Source organism: Microtus pennsylvanicus, chromosome 6, assembly GCF_037038515.1.
Source record: "Microtus pennsylvanicus isolate mMicPen1 chromosome 6, mMicPen1.hap1, whole genome shotgun sequence".
Classification (NCBI taxonomy): Eukaryota; Metazoa; Chordata; class Mammalia; order Rodentia; family Cricetidae; genus Microtus; species Microtus pennsylvanicus.
The window spans coordinates 78279664-78295349 of NC_134584.1; the positions used below are offsets into that span (position 1 = coordinate 78279664).

The 15686-nt window shown below is 54.4% G+C and overlaps 1 protein-coding gene across 1 annotated transcript; it reads left to right on the forward strand.

Annotated features, from left to right (window-relative positions):
• The first annotated feature begins 4137 nt into the window (after positions 1–4137).
• Positions 4138–15460, forward strand: Rasd2 (RASD family member 2). Its single transcript, XM_075976513.1, has 3 exons — positions 4138–5086; positions 9618–9897; positions 13112–15460. Exons 2-3 carry the CDS (start codon positions 9627–9629, stop codon positions 13639–13641), a joined length of 801 nt encoding a protein of 266 aa, XP_075832628.1. The 5' UTR covers positions 4138–5086; positions 9618–9626; the 3' UTR covers positions 13642–15460.
• Positions 15461–15686: the final 226 nt, after the last annotated feature.

Here is a 15686-nt window from a genome sequence, read left to right on the forward strand (position 1 = left end):
GGCAGGAACCTCATACCAGGCAGGTGGGTGGGGCTGGATTCTGCTTCTCTAGCCAGCCCCAGCTGGTCCAGTGTCTGTCTCTTGAGAAAGGCTGCTTCGGAAAGCCTAATTGTGCTGGCTGTGTGCTGGGATCACTGGGGGATCTGACCAACACTGGAGCATTTAAATTAGCTCTGGAGCTGGCACCCAGCTCAGCTCCATTTTTAAGTTCCTGGGGTTAGGAACCAGTGTTCTAGAAAAAGTGCCAGGGCCCGTGTGTGTGTGTGTGTGTGTGGGTGCACATTTGGTCAATGAGTTGTTTCTCTTGGGGACATTTATCTTGGCTCCCAGCTCAGTCTCTTGCTGGCTACCAGGTTAGAACAGCTTCCCCCTAGTTTCCCTTTCTGTGAGGCCATTGGGACGACACAATGGAACTGCCTCTCTGTGTTCTCCTCCCTCTGTCTCCAAGAACTTGTGTGTCCAGTTGAGTACAATTCAGTAAGTGTTAAAAAACAAACACACAAACCACAATGCTACCAGGCAGGGTGGTGCATGTACTCAGGAGACAGAGACAGGAGGATCTCTGTGAATTTGAGGCCTAGAACAGAGAGAGTTCTAGGACAACCAGGGCTACATAGAGAAACCCTGTCTTGAAAACAAAACCAAAACCAACCAACCAAACCAAACCACCACCAACAAAAAACCCATGGTAGCAAAATGGTAAGAGCTGCCCCTAGAGACGACGCAGGCTCCATCCTCACTCCAAGGCGCTCACACGCATATGGTGTGTATGTGTGTTTATGTGAGTGGGGGATGAGGCATATGTCCGAAACGTGGGCTCAGATGAGACAAGGTCTCTAAGGAAGTCATCTTGGTGCAGTCCACGCTACAGTTTATTTTAATCCAATCCCATGAGGTCACTACTATTCTAGCACCCACTCCATAGACAAAGAAGTAAGACTTAAAGAATACGGCTTCACCGAGTGTGGTGGCACATGCCTTTAGTCTCAGCACTCATGAGACAGAGGCAGGCAAATATTTGTGAGTTCTAGGCTAACTAGAACTTCATGGAGAACCTTTGTTTCCAAAAAACCAAAGACCTCCCCCTGAAGAAAAGCATCAGGCATTGATGGAGGTGAGGCTAAGCGGACCAGTAGGTTCGCACTATCAGAAATACTAGGAGAGAGCTGTATGGGAGAAACAATTCAGGAGTCTGCTGTGAATGATGTGTACAGTTTAACCTTGAGAAAGTATTGCTAGAGGTGGTGGGGACCTGTGTTCACAAAGCTTGGAGCAGTGACGACCTGCTTCCTCAGGAACCTGGAAGTGATGTGATTTGCCCTGTGGGCCAGGTTGAGAGACTTAGATTTTATATATCCGGTGATAGGGAGCTCTTGAAAATCCTTGAGCAAGGGTGGCATTTTAAGAAAAGGTTTTTAGCACTGGGTAGTGGTGGCACATGCCTTTAATCCCAGAACTTGGGAGACAGAGGCAGGCGGATCTCTATGAGGCCAGTCTGGTCTACAGTGCTAGTTCCAGGACAGGGAGAGTTGTCACACAGAGAAAACCTGTGCTGACAAACAAACAAACAAACAAAAGATTAGAAAAGTCAGGCAGTGGTGGCACACACCTTTAATCCCAGCACTTGGGAGGCAGAGGCAGGTGGATCTCTGTGAGTTTGAGGCCAACTTGGTCTACAGCATGAGTTCCAGGACAGTCAGACATACAAGGGGAAACTGTGTCTTGCAAAAAATAAAAAGGAAAGAAAAATAAAAAGAAAGGACGGAAGAAAGAAAAAAAAGGTTTTAACAGTGTGCATGGAATCAACTAAGCAGGGCTCATAGGGGCTTGTACAGATGGAAGAGACAGTCGTGGAGCTTGCGTAAGTCTGTGCTAGGTCCTCTGCCTGCTGTGGTTGTTAAGCTTGGGGTGTTTGTGGGACTCCTAACAGTGCGAGAGGAGGTGTCTGACTCTTTTGCTTGCTCTTGGGACCCTTTTTCCTGCTACTGGGTTGCCTCGTCCAGCCTTGATATGAGGGTTTGTGCCTTGTCTGTTGCATCTTATTAAATTCATGTTCGTTTGAGGAGGACAGCTGCTTTCTGAAGGGAAACAGAGGAACAGTGGATATAGGGGGTGGGGGAGGGGAAGTATGTGTGTGGGGACTGTAGAAATGGACAGAGGGAAGGCTGTGGCCAGAATGTATTATATGAGAGAAGAATAAATAAACAAATAAAAAGCTATGTGTTCAAAAAAAAAGAAAGAAAACGAAAAGGTTTTAGGGTCATGGTTTACGGGAGAGAGGGAGCTGTAGGGAGTACAATGGGAGGGAGGAAGCTTGAACAAGTGGTTCATCTGAAGATGTCTGTGTGCAGGGAAGGACAAGAAAGTCGACCCATGTGGGTCGGGTTCCACAGCTCCATGAAGTGTCCCTGGATGTGGAGCACTTCTGTGCCCCTGACTGATGACTGAGCTATTATTTTTAAATAGGCCCAAACAGGGCCAGGTGGGTCCACCGATGCTAGCCAGCAACACGTGCACTGCCAGCACCCTTGGATCTGGTCAGTGGGGTACAACCTGCTCATGGAGGACTTGGCTGAAAGCCCAAATATTGTGTTGCTGTGCCAGCTCTGAGCTGGCTACTTGCCACACTCCCAAGATGAGGGTGGAGAGCTGGCCTGGTGGCCTGACACCTCCTGGCTCCTCCTCCCAGCGGAAGCATGCCACTCTACCTGCCTCCCAGTGCCAAGCTGATAGGCTCCGTGAGTGCGTGAAGCCAGTGCAAACCCTCAGGGCTGAAGCCAGCTCCCTGAAGTCAAGCCTGGTTTGGGAAAGGGCACAGGGCTAGGATCTGGCCACTTGTCTGCTACTGGTGACCTTGGGCATGTCCCAAGCACAGCCCAAATAAGGCTCACCACTCACCTCTCCCAGTTTCCCTTTCCCCCAAACCTGTTGCATCTTCCCTCTGGGGAATGTCAAGATGGTTTAAGGTTGGATGGAACAAGCCAATTCCTGCTTTAAAGTCCAAGACCAGGTAAACAGTTTTTTATCAAACTCTATGGATTTGGCAATATTGATGCCTATTTTAAAAATGGCACATGCATGCTCCAGAGATTTCCACAGTTAGTCCAGGATGGAGCATTTGGATGCAGAGAGTTAGGCCTGGAGCAGAGATCTCTTGCCTAGTCTCCCTGCCTAGCAAACAAGAAGTCCCTGGAGGAGGCTGTCCCAACGGAGCCACTCCCAGACGCAGGCCCTGGAATTGAAGGGTACATAGTACCCACCCCTTCTTGAGTTAGTAGATAGAAGTTAGCAGAAGAAAGTCTTCACTTTGGCTGAATGAACTTCCACCTCTTCCAGGCTTCACCCTCCCTGCATGGAGGCAGGCTCCAGCTGTAGTTCAAAAGCCTTGCTTTGTTTTCGGGCTCGTTTTATACTAACCTTCTATTTATGGCTGGGACACGGGCTTCCTGGTCTGGGACATGGACTTCCCATGTAAGGCAATGACATTAATGAGACTGAAAAATGTTTTGGGGGTGGCAGGTCTTGGATTAAAGAAAACATTAAGAAGCATTGGTCTGTGGAAACAAGAACGCCTGGTGTCCGGCCTGGGTCAAAGCGCTCCCTAGCATAGCATGCCCTGGCTCTGTCCCGGACAGGCAGGTCCAGTGTCCCACGATACCGGTGGCCAGGGGACGTATCCTCTGGACAAGTGCCTTCTGAGCTGCATCCATTGGCCCAAGTGATTTAGGGCCCCTCGTGGCTGCACGTGTGTCGCCCATGTGCTCCGAAGGCCAAGGGCTAGCAAAGGAAGCGTCAGCCTGGCCTGGGCTCCAGGCGAACCTAGGTGGGCATCTGAAGGTGAATGGGTGTGGTTCGCTGAGGGTGAGGCTGCGGCCCAGGTCAGGGGCTGGTTCCCATGGCCCAGACTGGCGTGCAAACGAGTGCGTACGCATGTCAGCCTCCTGGGTCCGTGCCAGGCGTTCTTCCGGTCACGGTGAGCACAGCGGAAGCCTCGGGACATCTCCCCGCGGCCCCAGCCCCACGCACCCGGGCACGCGTAGCCCCAGATTGGCGCTGCCCAGAGACCCGGGCGGGGCTGGGGCGGGGGCCTGGCCGCGGGACCCTCCGCTGATTGGCCGCTCGTGGCGGGGGCGGGGTGCAGGAGGCCAGCCGCCCTCGCTGGGCAGGTGGGCTCAGGACGCGTCGCACGAGAAGCCCCGAGGCAGGCGCAGGAGGCACCCACGAGCCAGAGCCTGGGCCACCAGGGGAGCACTCGGAGACCTCGCCCCGAGGCGAACAGCAGCGTTCGCCTGCAGGAGAGGGCGAGGGAGGAGCCAGCTCCAAGAAACTTCTCCTCCCTTGGGGAGAGAAGAGGCGGTGAGGTGCCGAGTGGCGCCGGCTTCGGGAGAACTTGGAGCTGCTGAGCCCTGGGGCGGCGTTCAGGGCCCCCTCCTACACGCACGCTGAGCTGAGCTAGCAGCGCCTGGCGAGGAGCAAGCTGCGATCCTTTCCACGAGGGTCGAACTGCAGGACTGCAAGCAGCCGGGAAGGCCGCGGCCCGGAGCGCAGCCCCTCTATCCTGCCCACGGCCACCGCTTGAGGAGAAGGCAACGTAAGCGGCCAGGCGGGTTCCCAGGCTGGAGACACGCACCGGTCGTCACCTCCAAAGGACCCCCTGAGTCTCCGGGGTCCGTTCCTTCATTCCCAGAGTCGTCCTCCCCTCAACCCTCCCCCTCCCCCCAGCGCGGAGCCCCAGACGGGGACACCCCTCATTGGTCGTCCCCAAACCTCCGTGCACCTGGCTCAACCGGAGTCACCGGTGTCGGGGCAGGGCAGGGCCGCCGGCGGCGAGCCGGAGCCAGCCCAGCGCCCTGGCCCCGCTGAGCTCTCGGAGCCCACCCATGGGGCTCCGGCTCCGCGCATCTCCTCGCCCGACGCTCAGTCCAGTTCGGAGCGCCGCGCGCAGGAGGATCCGTACTCAGTGACCCTGGAGCCCCCGCAGACACCGGGAGACTCGGGAGCCGGAGCGGCAGGCGGTTCCTCTCATCTCCAAGAGATTTCAGGCAGCCCTTCAAGCCGTGTTCTGGGCCCGGCCCGCTGTTCCCAGGTAAGGGAGACACCCAGTGGAACGGGGGAGCTAGCTAGGTGGAGTGGGGCTGCCGACTGGCCAGAGGAACGCAAGCTGAGTGACGCTGGCTTTTCATGACGAGGGAAACTTACGGAACCCACTACGTGTCCAGATGCTTTACCCACGTAGAGAATTAAGCTCACGAGGCGCCTCGCCTGCTTTAGGTGGTTTCTAGCCTCTTGCGTAGCCCAGGTAAGAGGCTTTATTGAGCCCTTGTGGGCTTCGTTTGTCTCTGGGTGCTTTCGTTTAGGTCAAGAGCTAGTCCATTTTTAAAAGAAGGCAACTGAGGCTCAAAGAGGAAGAGGCACCTACCTTCCCTAGATTTAACCTCCTCTGCAGGGCTTCTCCAGAGGAAGAAAGATCAGGGGTCCTTTGCCTGCCTGGAGTCCCTTGAGCTTCGGAGCATTTCCTGTAAGATTCCCTTACCAAAAGGGTTTCCTGTACTCAGCTGGCCAGTGTGTATGGGCCTCTGACAGGCCTCAGTCTCCTGCCCACCCCGGGCCACTGGATCGAGGAGAATGAGGAAGGGAACTCCTGGGAGCTAGGACAGGGCCTGGAGCCTCTAATTCAGGTTTCCACTAAGCCTCAGAGAGACAAGATGGGGTCCTTACAGGTCCTCCACTACTGGGAGCAACCAGGTGGCCCACAGCTGCTCAGAGAGACTGCCTCAAAGGAAAGAGCCCTGTATTGAAGGGAAAGCTTCTGGGTACCTGACTGTGCTGGGTTTGGTTCTACCTGATTTTAACAGAGGGGCAAGCTGAGTGAGCAGACCAATTCACTCCAAGTTGCTGGGCTGGCACAAAGCAGAACTTGTTTGCCAGAAGCAGATCGCCCCTGCTCTCTACCCTCCTGAGCTCCCCAAGATGGGAAGGGTGGCTTTGTGAAGCTCTGAGACTCCCCAGAGTGTGTGTCCTAAGAGACTGCAGTTGTGCAGTGGGGTGGTATTGCCACCCTGGCTCTTGGGGAGTATGCAATGGGCTGGTGTGGTGACCCCGGCTCTGGGTTGCACCCAGGGAACTCATTCAGACTCTCACCCGCTTTTCCTTACTCGTCTGACCTGTCTAGCTTCCATCAAGCAGATGGAGGATACAGGGGAAGAAAGTGAATGACCACTTGTGACCTGCCCGACAGGGTATGCAGAGTCCTGGGCAAGGAGCCCATCCCCGCTGCCTAGGGGGAGAGAGGAAAAGGGACCATAGCAGGAATCACAGGGTCACTCCCTGCCCAGTGCCACCTGGGGCTTCACTGAGTCAGAGCTGTTTGGAGAAGACTCCAGTTTAGGCCACTTAGGTAGGGGTGGCTTTTTGTAGAGGTGAGAGGTCAGGCTCTACAGCTGAGGAGCCTGCTTGTAATCCCAGCCAGGCATCTGCTGTGTGGACTCAACCTTTCTGAGAAGCAGAGTCCCCACCTGTCCCCTGGAAGGCTCCTCATAGGCACAAGGCGGCCCCTGCATGATGGATGCCTGCTGATGGTGGGTACGGTCTGTGGGGACAGCTCCACGCCCATTACCCTCCTGACACAGTTCCCACTTCGCTAGGCCACCAGGTTTGGATGCTGGCAAGGAGGGCCTGCCCTGCGGTGTCTGTCCTGCACTTTAGGGACCACCTCCCATCATACACGAGCTTTTCTGCCCAGGTCTCTATGGGCCATGGCATCTGCCCACTGGTGAAGTACTGATCCTAAGGTCCTTATGGCCCCACTGAATGCATACCTAAAGCAGGCTGTGAGCCTATATTTTATACTATGTACACAGAAGGTGCTCAATAAATGATCCCTGAGAGAGAGAGAGAAATTACAGATGACTGTACCATTGGGCTCACCCAACCCTCTCACTCCCATCCCGCAGCCCCATTCTGGGTTTTGGGATCTGTCCATTCCCACTGGATCAGCCATGCTAGAAACAGAGCCAAGCAGGCAGGCATCAGGGGAGACTGCCCACAGGGCCTTTTCAGAGCCTCCTGTGGGGTGGAGTCAGAGGCCCTGTCACCTGGCTTCCAGGTATCTGGGAGCCTCACACAGCCCCACGTGGCCGTGGCCGAGGCACGGCTGTCACAGATAGCTTTGGGTTCCTCTGTCTCCACCCCTCTCTGATCCACTGTCTCTAATTTCTGACTCTCTGCCCTGCCTTATCCCTTGGTGCTTCCTCCTTCGAACTGCCTTTCGCTGCCTTCATGCCTGCTCCCTCCCACTCCGTCCATTCTGATTGCTGCCTGCCTTGCTCTCTGCCTCCCCCCTTCCAGTCACTGTGTATTGGGAGGTCTGGACTACAATGGAGGCCGGCAGTGTCCCTGGTGCCTGCTGGCTCCTTCCTCTCTGCGGGACTGGGTGGGGTACCTCTGGGGGGCAAAGCCATGATGGGGGACCTGCGGAAGTACTGGGGGGAGGATTCTTCTCATTGCAGCCAGGGGCCAGTCAGGTGGAGTGGATGAAGGGAGGAGGTCTCATAACCAGAATGGGGCTGGGGATGGAAGTGAGAGGGTTGGGTGAGCCCAATGGTACAGTCATCTGCAATTTCTCTCTCTCTCAGGGATCATTTATTGAGCACCTTCTGTGTACATAGTACAAAGTATAGGCTCACAGCCTGCTTTAGGTATGCATTCAGTGGGGGACATAAGGACTTTAGGAGCAGCACTTCATCAGTGGGCAGATGCCATAGCCCATAGTGGCCTGGGCAGAAAAGCTCGTGTATGATGGGAGGTGGTCCCTGAAGTGCAGGACAGACACCGCAGAGCAGACCCTCCTTCCCAGCACCTTGGCGTCCTTGTGCCTCAGTGTCCTCATCATCTCCCTTCTGGGTCACTGAGGAGTGGAGCAGGTGTATGCCTGCCGCTCACAACACTGTGACATATATTAACTGCAAAATAAATGTCAGCGGTGTTATTATTCTATACTTAGCCTAGACTTGGCACACACCTGGGCTTGGCCCAGGAGTGATGGTTCCGATGGGAAGCCTGGGTCCACGGTTTGCTGGCCCATTGTGTTTGTCTCTGCCATTCATTCTTGGAGGTCATGTTGCCAGCTGGGAGCTGGGAGCATTTACACCATAGAAATTGACAAATGATACCAAGCAAGCTTTTCTGTTTCTGTTTTAGGAGACAGGGTTTCTTCGTGTAGCCCTAGGTGTCTTGGAACTACCTCTGTAGACCAGACCAGACTGGTTGGAGCTTACAGAGATCCACCTCCAAGCAGGGCTTTTAGGGAAGGTGAAGGACCTTCAGGCAGGCAGGCTAGCAGACATCATCAGAGTGGGTGCATGCCTGGAGACTTGCACCCAGGAGGCTGTCACTTAGCCCTGGTGGCCATCTCAGACTCTGATCATGACAATGAAGAATGGCTTTGGGCCCGAGTCTCGGTGTGTGCAGTACGCTTGTGCAGCAGAGCTTGCTCTGAACAGATATATTTCAAGAAGACGCGCCTTGTGCGGGGATGCAGCCCCTACTTGCCTTCTCAAGGTGTGTTTTGTGCAGTTCTCAGCCTGCACAACTTGTGGTGGCCAGCCAGGAGTACCCATGTTTCTGCAGGCCTATGAACACACACACAGTTCTGGGGTTAGCAAGCTGTCCTTTGTATGTGTGGAGGTGGTTCTTCTGGGAGGAGAAGGCCAACAGCCTTTAGAGAGGTGGCATTTAGGGTGGACTCTGTGACTAGAGGAGAAGGGTCCTCTGGGGAGACGTTGATGGTAGCGAAGGTCTGGAGGACCCTAGGGTGCTGAGACAACAGAGCATGGCCCCGTGGTAACCTGTTGAAGCAGGAGAAATCTGCATAGGTCCACCTAGATCAAGAGCTCATGAGCCTTTTTTTTTCTTGAGGCTAAGACGCTCCCGTAGAAGTCTTTGGGTTTCCCCCAGAACCCCAGTCCTTGGAGTCATGAGGCTTGAGTCCCTTTCCCCCTCACTCAGGCTCAGGTAGTTCAGAGGCACAAGTTACTGAGCCAGTGGTAGGCCGTATGAGAGGAGCCCATCTTGTTGCAAACCTTGAGCCCAGGGTGTATCTAGGGAGGTGACGGGGTTTGGCAGGGTAGAGGCCTGGACTGCCACATTTCCCTCCTTCCTGTTAGAACTGCAGAGCCATAGGACCCCTTTGGTTAAGAAATGTAGACTGACTACTGAGCCACATACCAGACTCTGGATCCCAGCAGTTGTGGACTAAGGAAGTGGACGCTGTAAGAGAAGGCTGCCCCCTAGTGGAAGTTGCTGCTTTGGGAATTTCAGCTGTGTGGAGCCCAGCGCGCCGTGGTTGAGTTGTGTGAGGAGAGCAGCAAGGCTGGGACCCTATGGTTTGTCCTGTGCTCAAGTGTGTGGGGATGCATAAGTGAGCAAGTTGGGAAGAGGAGCAAAAAGATCAGAGGTCGTGTATGACTGAACGAACGAGGGATTGGCTCGAATTCTGAGGTCCCTCGAGAACCCTGGTCAATGGCTTCTGTTTTACACTAGAAAACAGAGAACTAGGCAGGACCACCCGGGGGAGGCCAGGAGGCTCCCTGACACCTTCCTCCTCACTTCTGCCGCAGCCCCGAGCCATGATGAAGACCTTGTCCAGCGGGAACTGCACTCTCAGCGTGCCTGCCAAGAACTCCTACCGGATGGTGGTGCTGGGTGCCTCCCGTGTGGGCAAGAGCTCTATCGTTTCCCGCTTCCTCAACGGCCGCTTTGAGGACCAGTACACGCCCACCATCGAGGACTTTCATCGAAAGGTATACAACATCCACGGGGACATGTACCAGCTGGACATCCTGGACACCTCTGGCAACCACCCGTTCCCTGCCATGCGTAGGCTGTCCATCCTCACAGGTGAGGCGATGGAAGGGACAGGACATCTGGTTGGCACTTCTGTATAGGGAAGCTGCTTCATGCCAGGCAAGTGGTGGTGGGGTCCATAGCAGCATCTGCCCTGCAGCTGCCCACTGCTGCTAGATCAGGGCCCTTGGTGATCGACACTCTTTAACTTAGAGCTTGGTGTGTGTTTAACCTTTACAGCTAGCCTATGAGACAAGTGCTTGCTGTCAATTTACAAGGGGGAAGCCAAGGCAGAGGGGTTAAGTGCCTGTATCCAGGTGGAAGCACAGCTTATGATGGCTGTTGAGGGACCTACCCTGTGGCCTGACTTCTCCGCCGGGAGCAGCATCTGGAGAAGGACAGGATTGTGGGCCACCAGGGGCCCCTGGTGATGTGGCATTGGCTGTCCTGGTCATTCCTTGAAGTCAGTCTTGAATTGATCCACGTCTCCAGTATGACCACTGTGGGCTAAGTGGTGCCTTGAACCACATCCCTGGACAGAGATGGGAGGAGGGAGCATCATAAAAACACCCCTCAGGGGGGACTGGGGTGATAACTCAGGAAAGTTACTGTTTGAGAACAAGGACCAGCATTTGGTCCCTAGCGCTCACCCCAAAGCCGAGTATGGGGAGGCAGAAACGGCGGGATCCCTGGGGCTTATTGGCCAGCCATCCTAGCCTAATCAGGAATTTCTAGATCTCTTAAAAAACAAGGTGTCTGGTGCACAGGAACACATGCACTGGTGGTCAACACAGCACACACACAGATGCAAATACAAAATGACAGTTTATAAAGCAGTCCCATGTCGAGACATTCCCCTTCTTCTTTCCTCTCAGGTTAATTTAGAGCCCCGTGGCAGACTCCCTTCTGGCCAAGGAGCTCCCTCTTCCTGGTCACTTTTTGGTGTAGGAAATCCTTCTGTCTGTGTGTTGCTTTTCTTGGTTAATGAATAAAGAAACTGCCTTGGCCTGTTGATAGGGTAGAACTTAGGTAGGCGGGAAAGACGAAACTGAATGCTGGGAGAAATAAGGGTGGAGTCGGAGGGAGATGCCATGGATCCTCCACCAGAGATAGACATGCTGGAACTTTGCTGGTAGGCCACAACCTTGTGGTGATACACAGATTAATAGAAATGGATTAAATTAAGATGTAAGAGTTAACCAATAAGAAGTTAGAGCTAATATGGGCCAAGCAGTGGTTTAATTAATACAATTTCTGTGTGGTTATTTCGGTTCTGGGTGGTCAGGACAAACAAGCAGGCCCTCCTTCTACAGCTTTTTCTGTCCCAGACTGCTCTTGGGACCCCTTTCACCCCAGATTCTGAGAGGGAGCATCTTGCTTAAGGAACCCCAGGTGGGCCTGGGTTCAGATCCTGAGCCTGTCTCTATAGCATAGTGATGTCATTGTCAGTGTGTTTGTGACCTTGCTCCTCGTGGCTATGAGGACAGGAGGGTGCAGGACAGCTCCCTGCAAAAGGTGGTGGGTGAGCTCTTCCTATCTGTGAGGGGACTGGATGCCCACTGGTAGAAATATGCATACTTCAGGGTTAACATTCATTTATGCAAGAGATGGAGAGGCAAGCTTTCCATCAGACAGTGCTTATTAGGCATACATCCTCCACCGCAGGCCTGACGTATAGGTGGCCACCTAATCCCTTGCCAGCACCAGTGTATTGGCATTCATTCTGCACCCTCTGAAGGCATGCACTTTGGTCTGTTCCCTGCATACCGCATTCAGAGCACATCTGTCTATTGTTTTGCTTGCTCACCAGCCCAGGCCAGGCCTCATTTTCCAGCCTGGTCTGGGACAAGAGCTGCTCGGGGCTGCTCATTCTCACCAGCTTTTCCTGCAGCTGCTGGTTGGCCGGGCCAGGCTCAGATGTCTGGCCTTCGCAGTCTCAGATTTGGACACTTGGAGGCTACGATTCCTCAGGGGCAAGGATTAGTCTAACGGGCAGCAGAAGCCAGAGCAGTTGACAGTTCATCATCCAGCCCTTTTCTGAGCTCACTGGAGGCCAGTGTGTGCAGGCCCAGGGGCAGGTGGCTGGGCTAGAATGGGCTGCTGTGCTTCTGAGCCTTACCCACTAGCTCACGCTGGGTATGTGTCACTCTAGGGACCCAAACATGTTTATAGAGGCCAGGGAGGAGGAGGAGGAGGAAGATGAGGATGTGTGATGCTCTGCTGGACCCAGTGGCTGGGCCACTGTCTGCAAGTCAGGGGCCTCAGACCCACACTCAAAGCTGCAGAGCAGAGGGGAAGGTAAAGATGGGAAGGGTCTTGGAGGATGAAATTGTTACTCTGAGGTGACCTGAGACTCAGCTGGGGGCAGGTTCACACACCTGGACCCTCCCAGGGTGTGCCCTAGTCACTGTGTCAGACTCAGGGCCCCATTAGTGTGTTGTGGTGACCGCAGTACGGGCCATGATCTCTTACTTATCGCATGGCTCTTCCTAGAATCAGAGAGCACCTTCTGTTTGTCAGCCATAGGCCAGGTGAGGACCAGATCGGATCACATTTACTTGTGTAACTTTAGGAAGGTTGTTTGCCTTTTCTGAGCCCTAGCTGGCTCGCCCATAACAGAAAAGTAATAAAAGCTTCCCCATGGAGTTTTTGTGAGGTGCCGAGGAACAGCAGGCACACAGTGCTCTGCTCCCAGCAGGTGCCCATTCCCGTGAGCATTATTGATGCCTGGCATGGCTGAGTGTGTGTGCTCTGCATGCATTAGCTCAGATGCCCTCCCGCAGGCAGCTTCTTTCCCGTGATGTGGGAGGGAAATTGAGGCACTCGGAGGTTATACGGACCCTTCAAGGTCACACAGTTGCTAAGCTGAGGTAAGATGCAAACCCGGGCCCCCTTTTACCACCGTCCTCTGCCACACAGAGACACCAGTGCTTGCTGAATTCCTACCAAGATACTGATGCCTGCTCTGGGCGTGGCTAAGGCCAGTTCATACCTTCATGAGTTAGGAGTTTTCTAAGAGTCACTGTATAACCCCATAGAGATGACAGGCCCTCCACAGTCCTCTGATGAAACAGGGAGGACTGACCACATCTGAGGCCAGCTAGGTGTGCTGCACTCTCCCTAGAAGCCCCACTGAGCCTTGACTTCCTTCTCTGGCAAGCGGAGACAGTGGTAGCAGATGCCTCCAGGTCAGGGTTTGCCAGCTTCCTAAAGGCAGCGGATGGGGCTTCTGCTGAGTGTCACAAGTGTTGCCTTGTTTCCTCCACAGGAGATGTCTTCATCCTGGTGTTCAGCCTAGATAGCCGCGAGTCCTTCGATGAGGTCAAGCGCCTCCAGAAGCAGATTCTAGAGGTCAAGTCCTGCCTGAAGAATAAGACCAAGGAGGCAGCAGAGCTGCCCATGGTGATCTGCGGGAACAAGAATGACCACAGCGAGCTCTGCCGCCAGGTCACCGCCATGGAGGCTGAGCTGCTGGTGTCTGGGGATGAGAACTGCGCCTACTTTGAGGTGTCGGCTAAGAAGAACACGAACGTGAACGAGATGTTCTATGTGCTGTTCAGCATGGCCAAGCTGCCCCACGAAATGAGCCCCGCACTACACCATAAGATCTCTGTGCAGTACGGTGAGGCCTTCCATCCCCGACCCTTCTGTATGCGCCGCACCAAGGTCGCAGGTGCCTATGGCATGGTCTCACCCTTTGCCCGCCGTCCCAGTGTCAACAGTGACCTCAAGTACATCAAAGCCAAGGTCCTACGGGAGGGTCAAGCCCGAGAGAGGGACAAATGCAGCATCCAGTGAGAGGCAGGGACATCGGGAGGGGGCTTGGGCAGTGCCTTAAGGGAGGTGGCCGAGGATTCCCACTGCTCACATCCCACGAGGGCCCTAGGCATGTACACTGTACCCGTTCTCCTGATTCCTAGCCACCTGTGAGTTCTTATGTCTGTGGCTCCTTTGTGGTAGGACAGAGACACGTTTGGGGACATGTCAGAACTCGAGTTGAGACAAGCTTTCAGTGTCCTTAGAGCAGGAGGAATGCAGAGAGACCGGGAGTCCTGCGTCAAAGCAAGACGTGCACTACAAGTCACAGGATGAGAACATCTTAGCCAGATGTCACAGCCTGGTTCCCTGGTGGCCTCTGCTCCCTCTGCGTGGATCAATCTGGTCTCTATGCTTCTGGAGAAATCAACCTCCTGGGTCTTCAGCCCCAGCCCTCTGGCCCAGCTGTGTACACCCACCCCTCCAACTTAGCCGCTGGCCTCCCTGACATTGAGCCAACAGAGTGTGTGCGTGTGTGTGTAGGGGGTTGGGGGGTGATGGGTCCATGTCCCTCAGACCGCTGCCTCCTGGCTCCTCCCAGGTTCCGCCATATGGCATTGTTCTTGTTTTGAAGTTGTTTCCTGTTCTGTTTGCAGTAGTCATGAAGTCCTTGTATGGTAAGAACCCAGTGACCTGTCTTTGGCCAGTTCAAATCCATTACTTTAGCTCCCAGGCAGGCTGTGCAGCTGGATCCTATGCTGTGTTCAGCAGCTTACAAGTGAACCCACAACAGCAGAGTCACAGGCGGCCAGGGTGTCTCTTCTGCCCTCAGGAGAGGATGACTGAGCTCTCTAGACACCTCCACACGCCTAGCTAGACCAGGACCGAGCTCTGGACCCAGCTTTCTTCTGCCATAGCTCCTCAAGCCTCTGCCAAGCACCCACTGGATACTGGGCTTCCTGTGCGCTAGGCAACAGAGAGTGAGAGGTCCTGTGTGTTCCCAGCTCTGGCCTCTGCCCACTGCGGTGCCTTCCGCAACACCTTTCCTGGAGGCGAGGAAGCAGCCGAGAGCCTGAGCCCAGGATAGGTTGGCAGGAAGACTCAAGGTGGCTCTTTTCCTGGTGCTCAGGCTGTGCTGGGCACTGCTCTCCCCAACGCAGGTGTAAGGTGAGGGATGACCATGACCCTGAAAACCAAAGGCCCTGTTCAGTTCTTAATACGTGTGGTCTTTAGTCCCTTTAACACCACCATGGCTGGCCCATTGAGATGGCTCAGTGGGTAAAGGCGCCTGCTGCCAAGCTGTTCAACCTGAGTTTGACCTCTGACATCACATGGTAGTGTGGGGAGAGACTTAACTTCTGTAAGTCATCCTTTGACTTCCACACAGGCACCATGGTACCTGCATACACACAAAGTAATGAGGCCGATGGTTACCCCAAACCCTAGGGATCCATTAGTGTGTTCCTTCAAGGCCCAGAAAGTGTGAGTCCACACACACCGCGTGGTACCCTCTCCTCCTAGAGCTCCCGGTGGCAGGGGTTTGGACCCCCAGTGATCACTGAGGTTACGCATAGATGCTGTGTACGTTGTCCTTAATGCATCTCGGCTCCAGCTCTGCACAGCAAACCCCAGACCTGGTCCTGTGTCCTTGCCGCAACACCTGCTGCTCAGCACAGCTGCCTCAGCACCTGCTTCTGTCCTGCAGCAAACGCCCCCACTCCTCGCTAGCCCCAAACCTGAGAGTGTAGCAGGCACTTTTCCAGGCAGGTGTACGGCCTGGTCCCATCCGGCCAAGCTCCACTGCCTGGACCTTTGTGTACACTATCAATTAAAGTTGGTTTGTTAGCAGCTGTGCCCTTGATGTTTGTTTTCTGTGTTTCTGTGGAAGGGGCTTCTCCCTGGGCCAAGGTCTGACTGTAGATCACAGTCTTCAAGTTCTAATTTGGGAGAATGAAACCCAGTGGAGGGAACTGGGCCTGGACCTGCTATGGTGTGTGCTCTGAGTGGTCATTAGCAGTGATGTCACCAGTGTCTGCAAGAATTGTTGATGATCGAGTCTGGCTGAGGAGCATATGCCTACTGTCCTG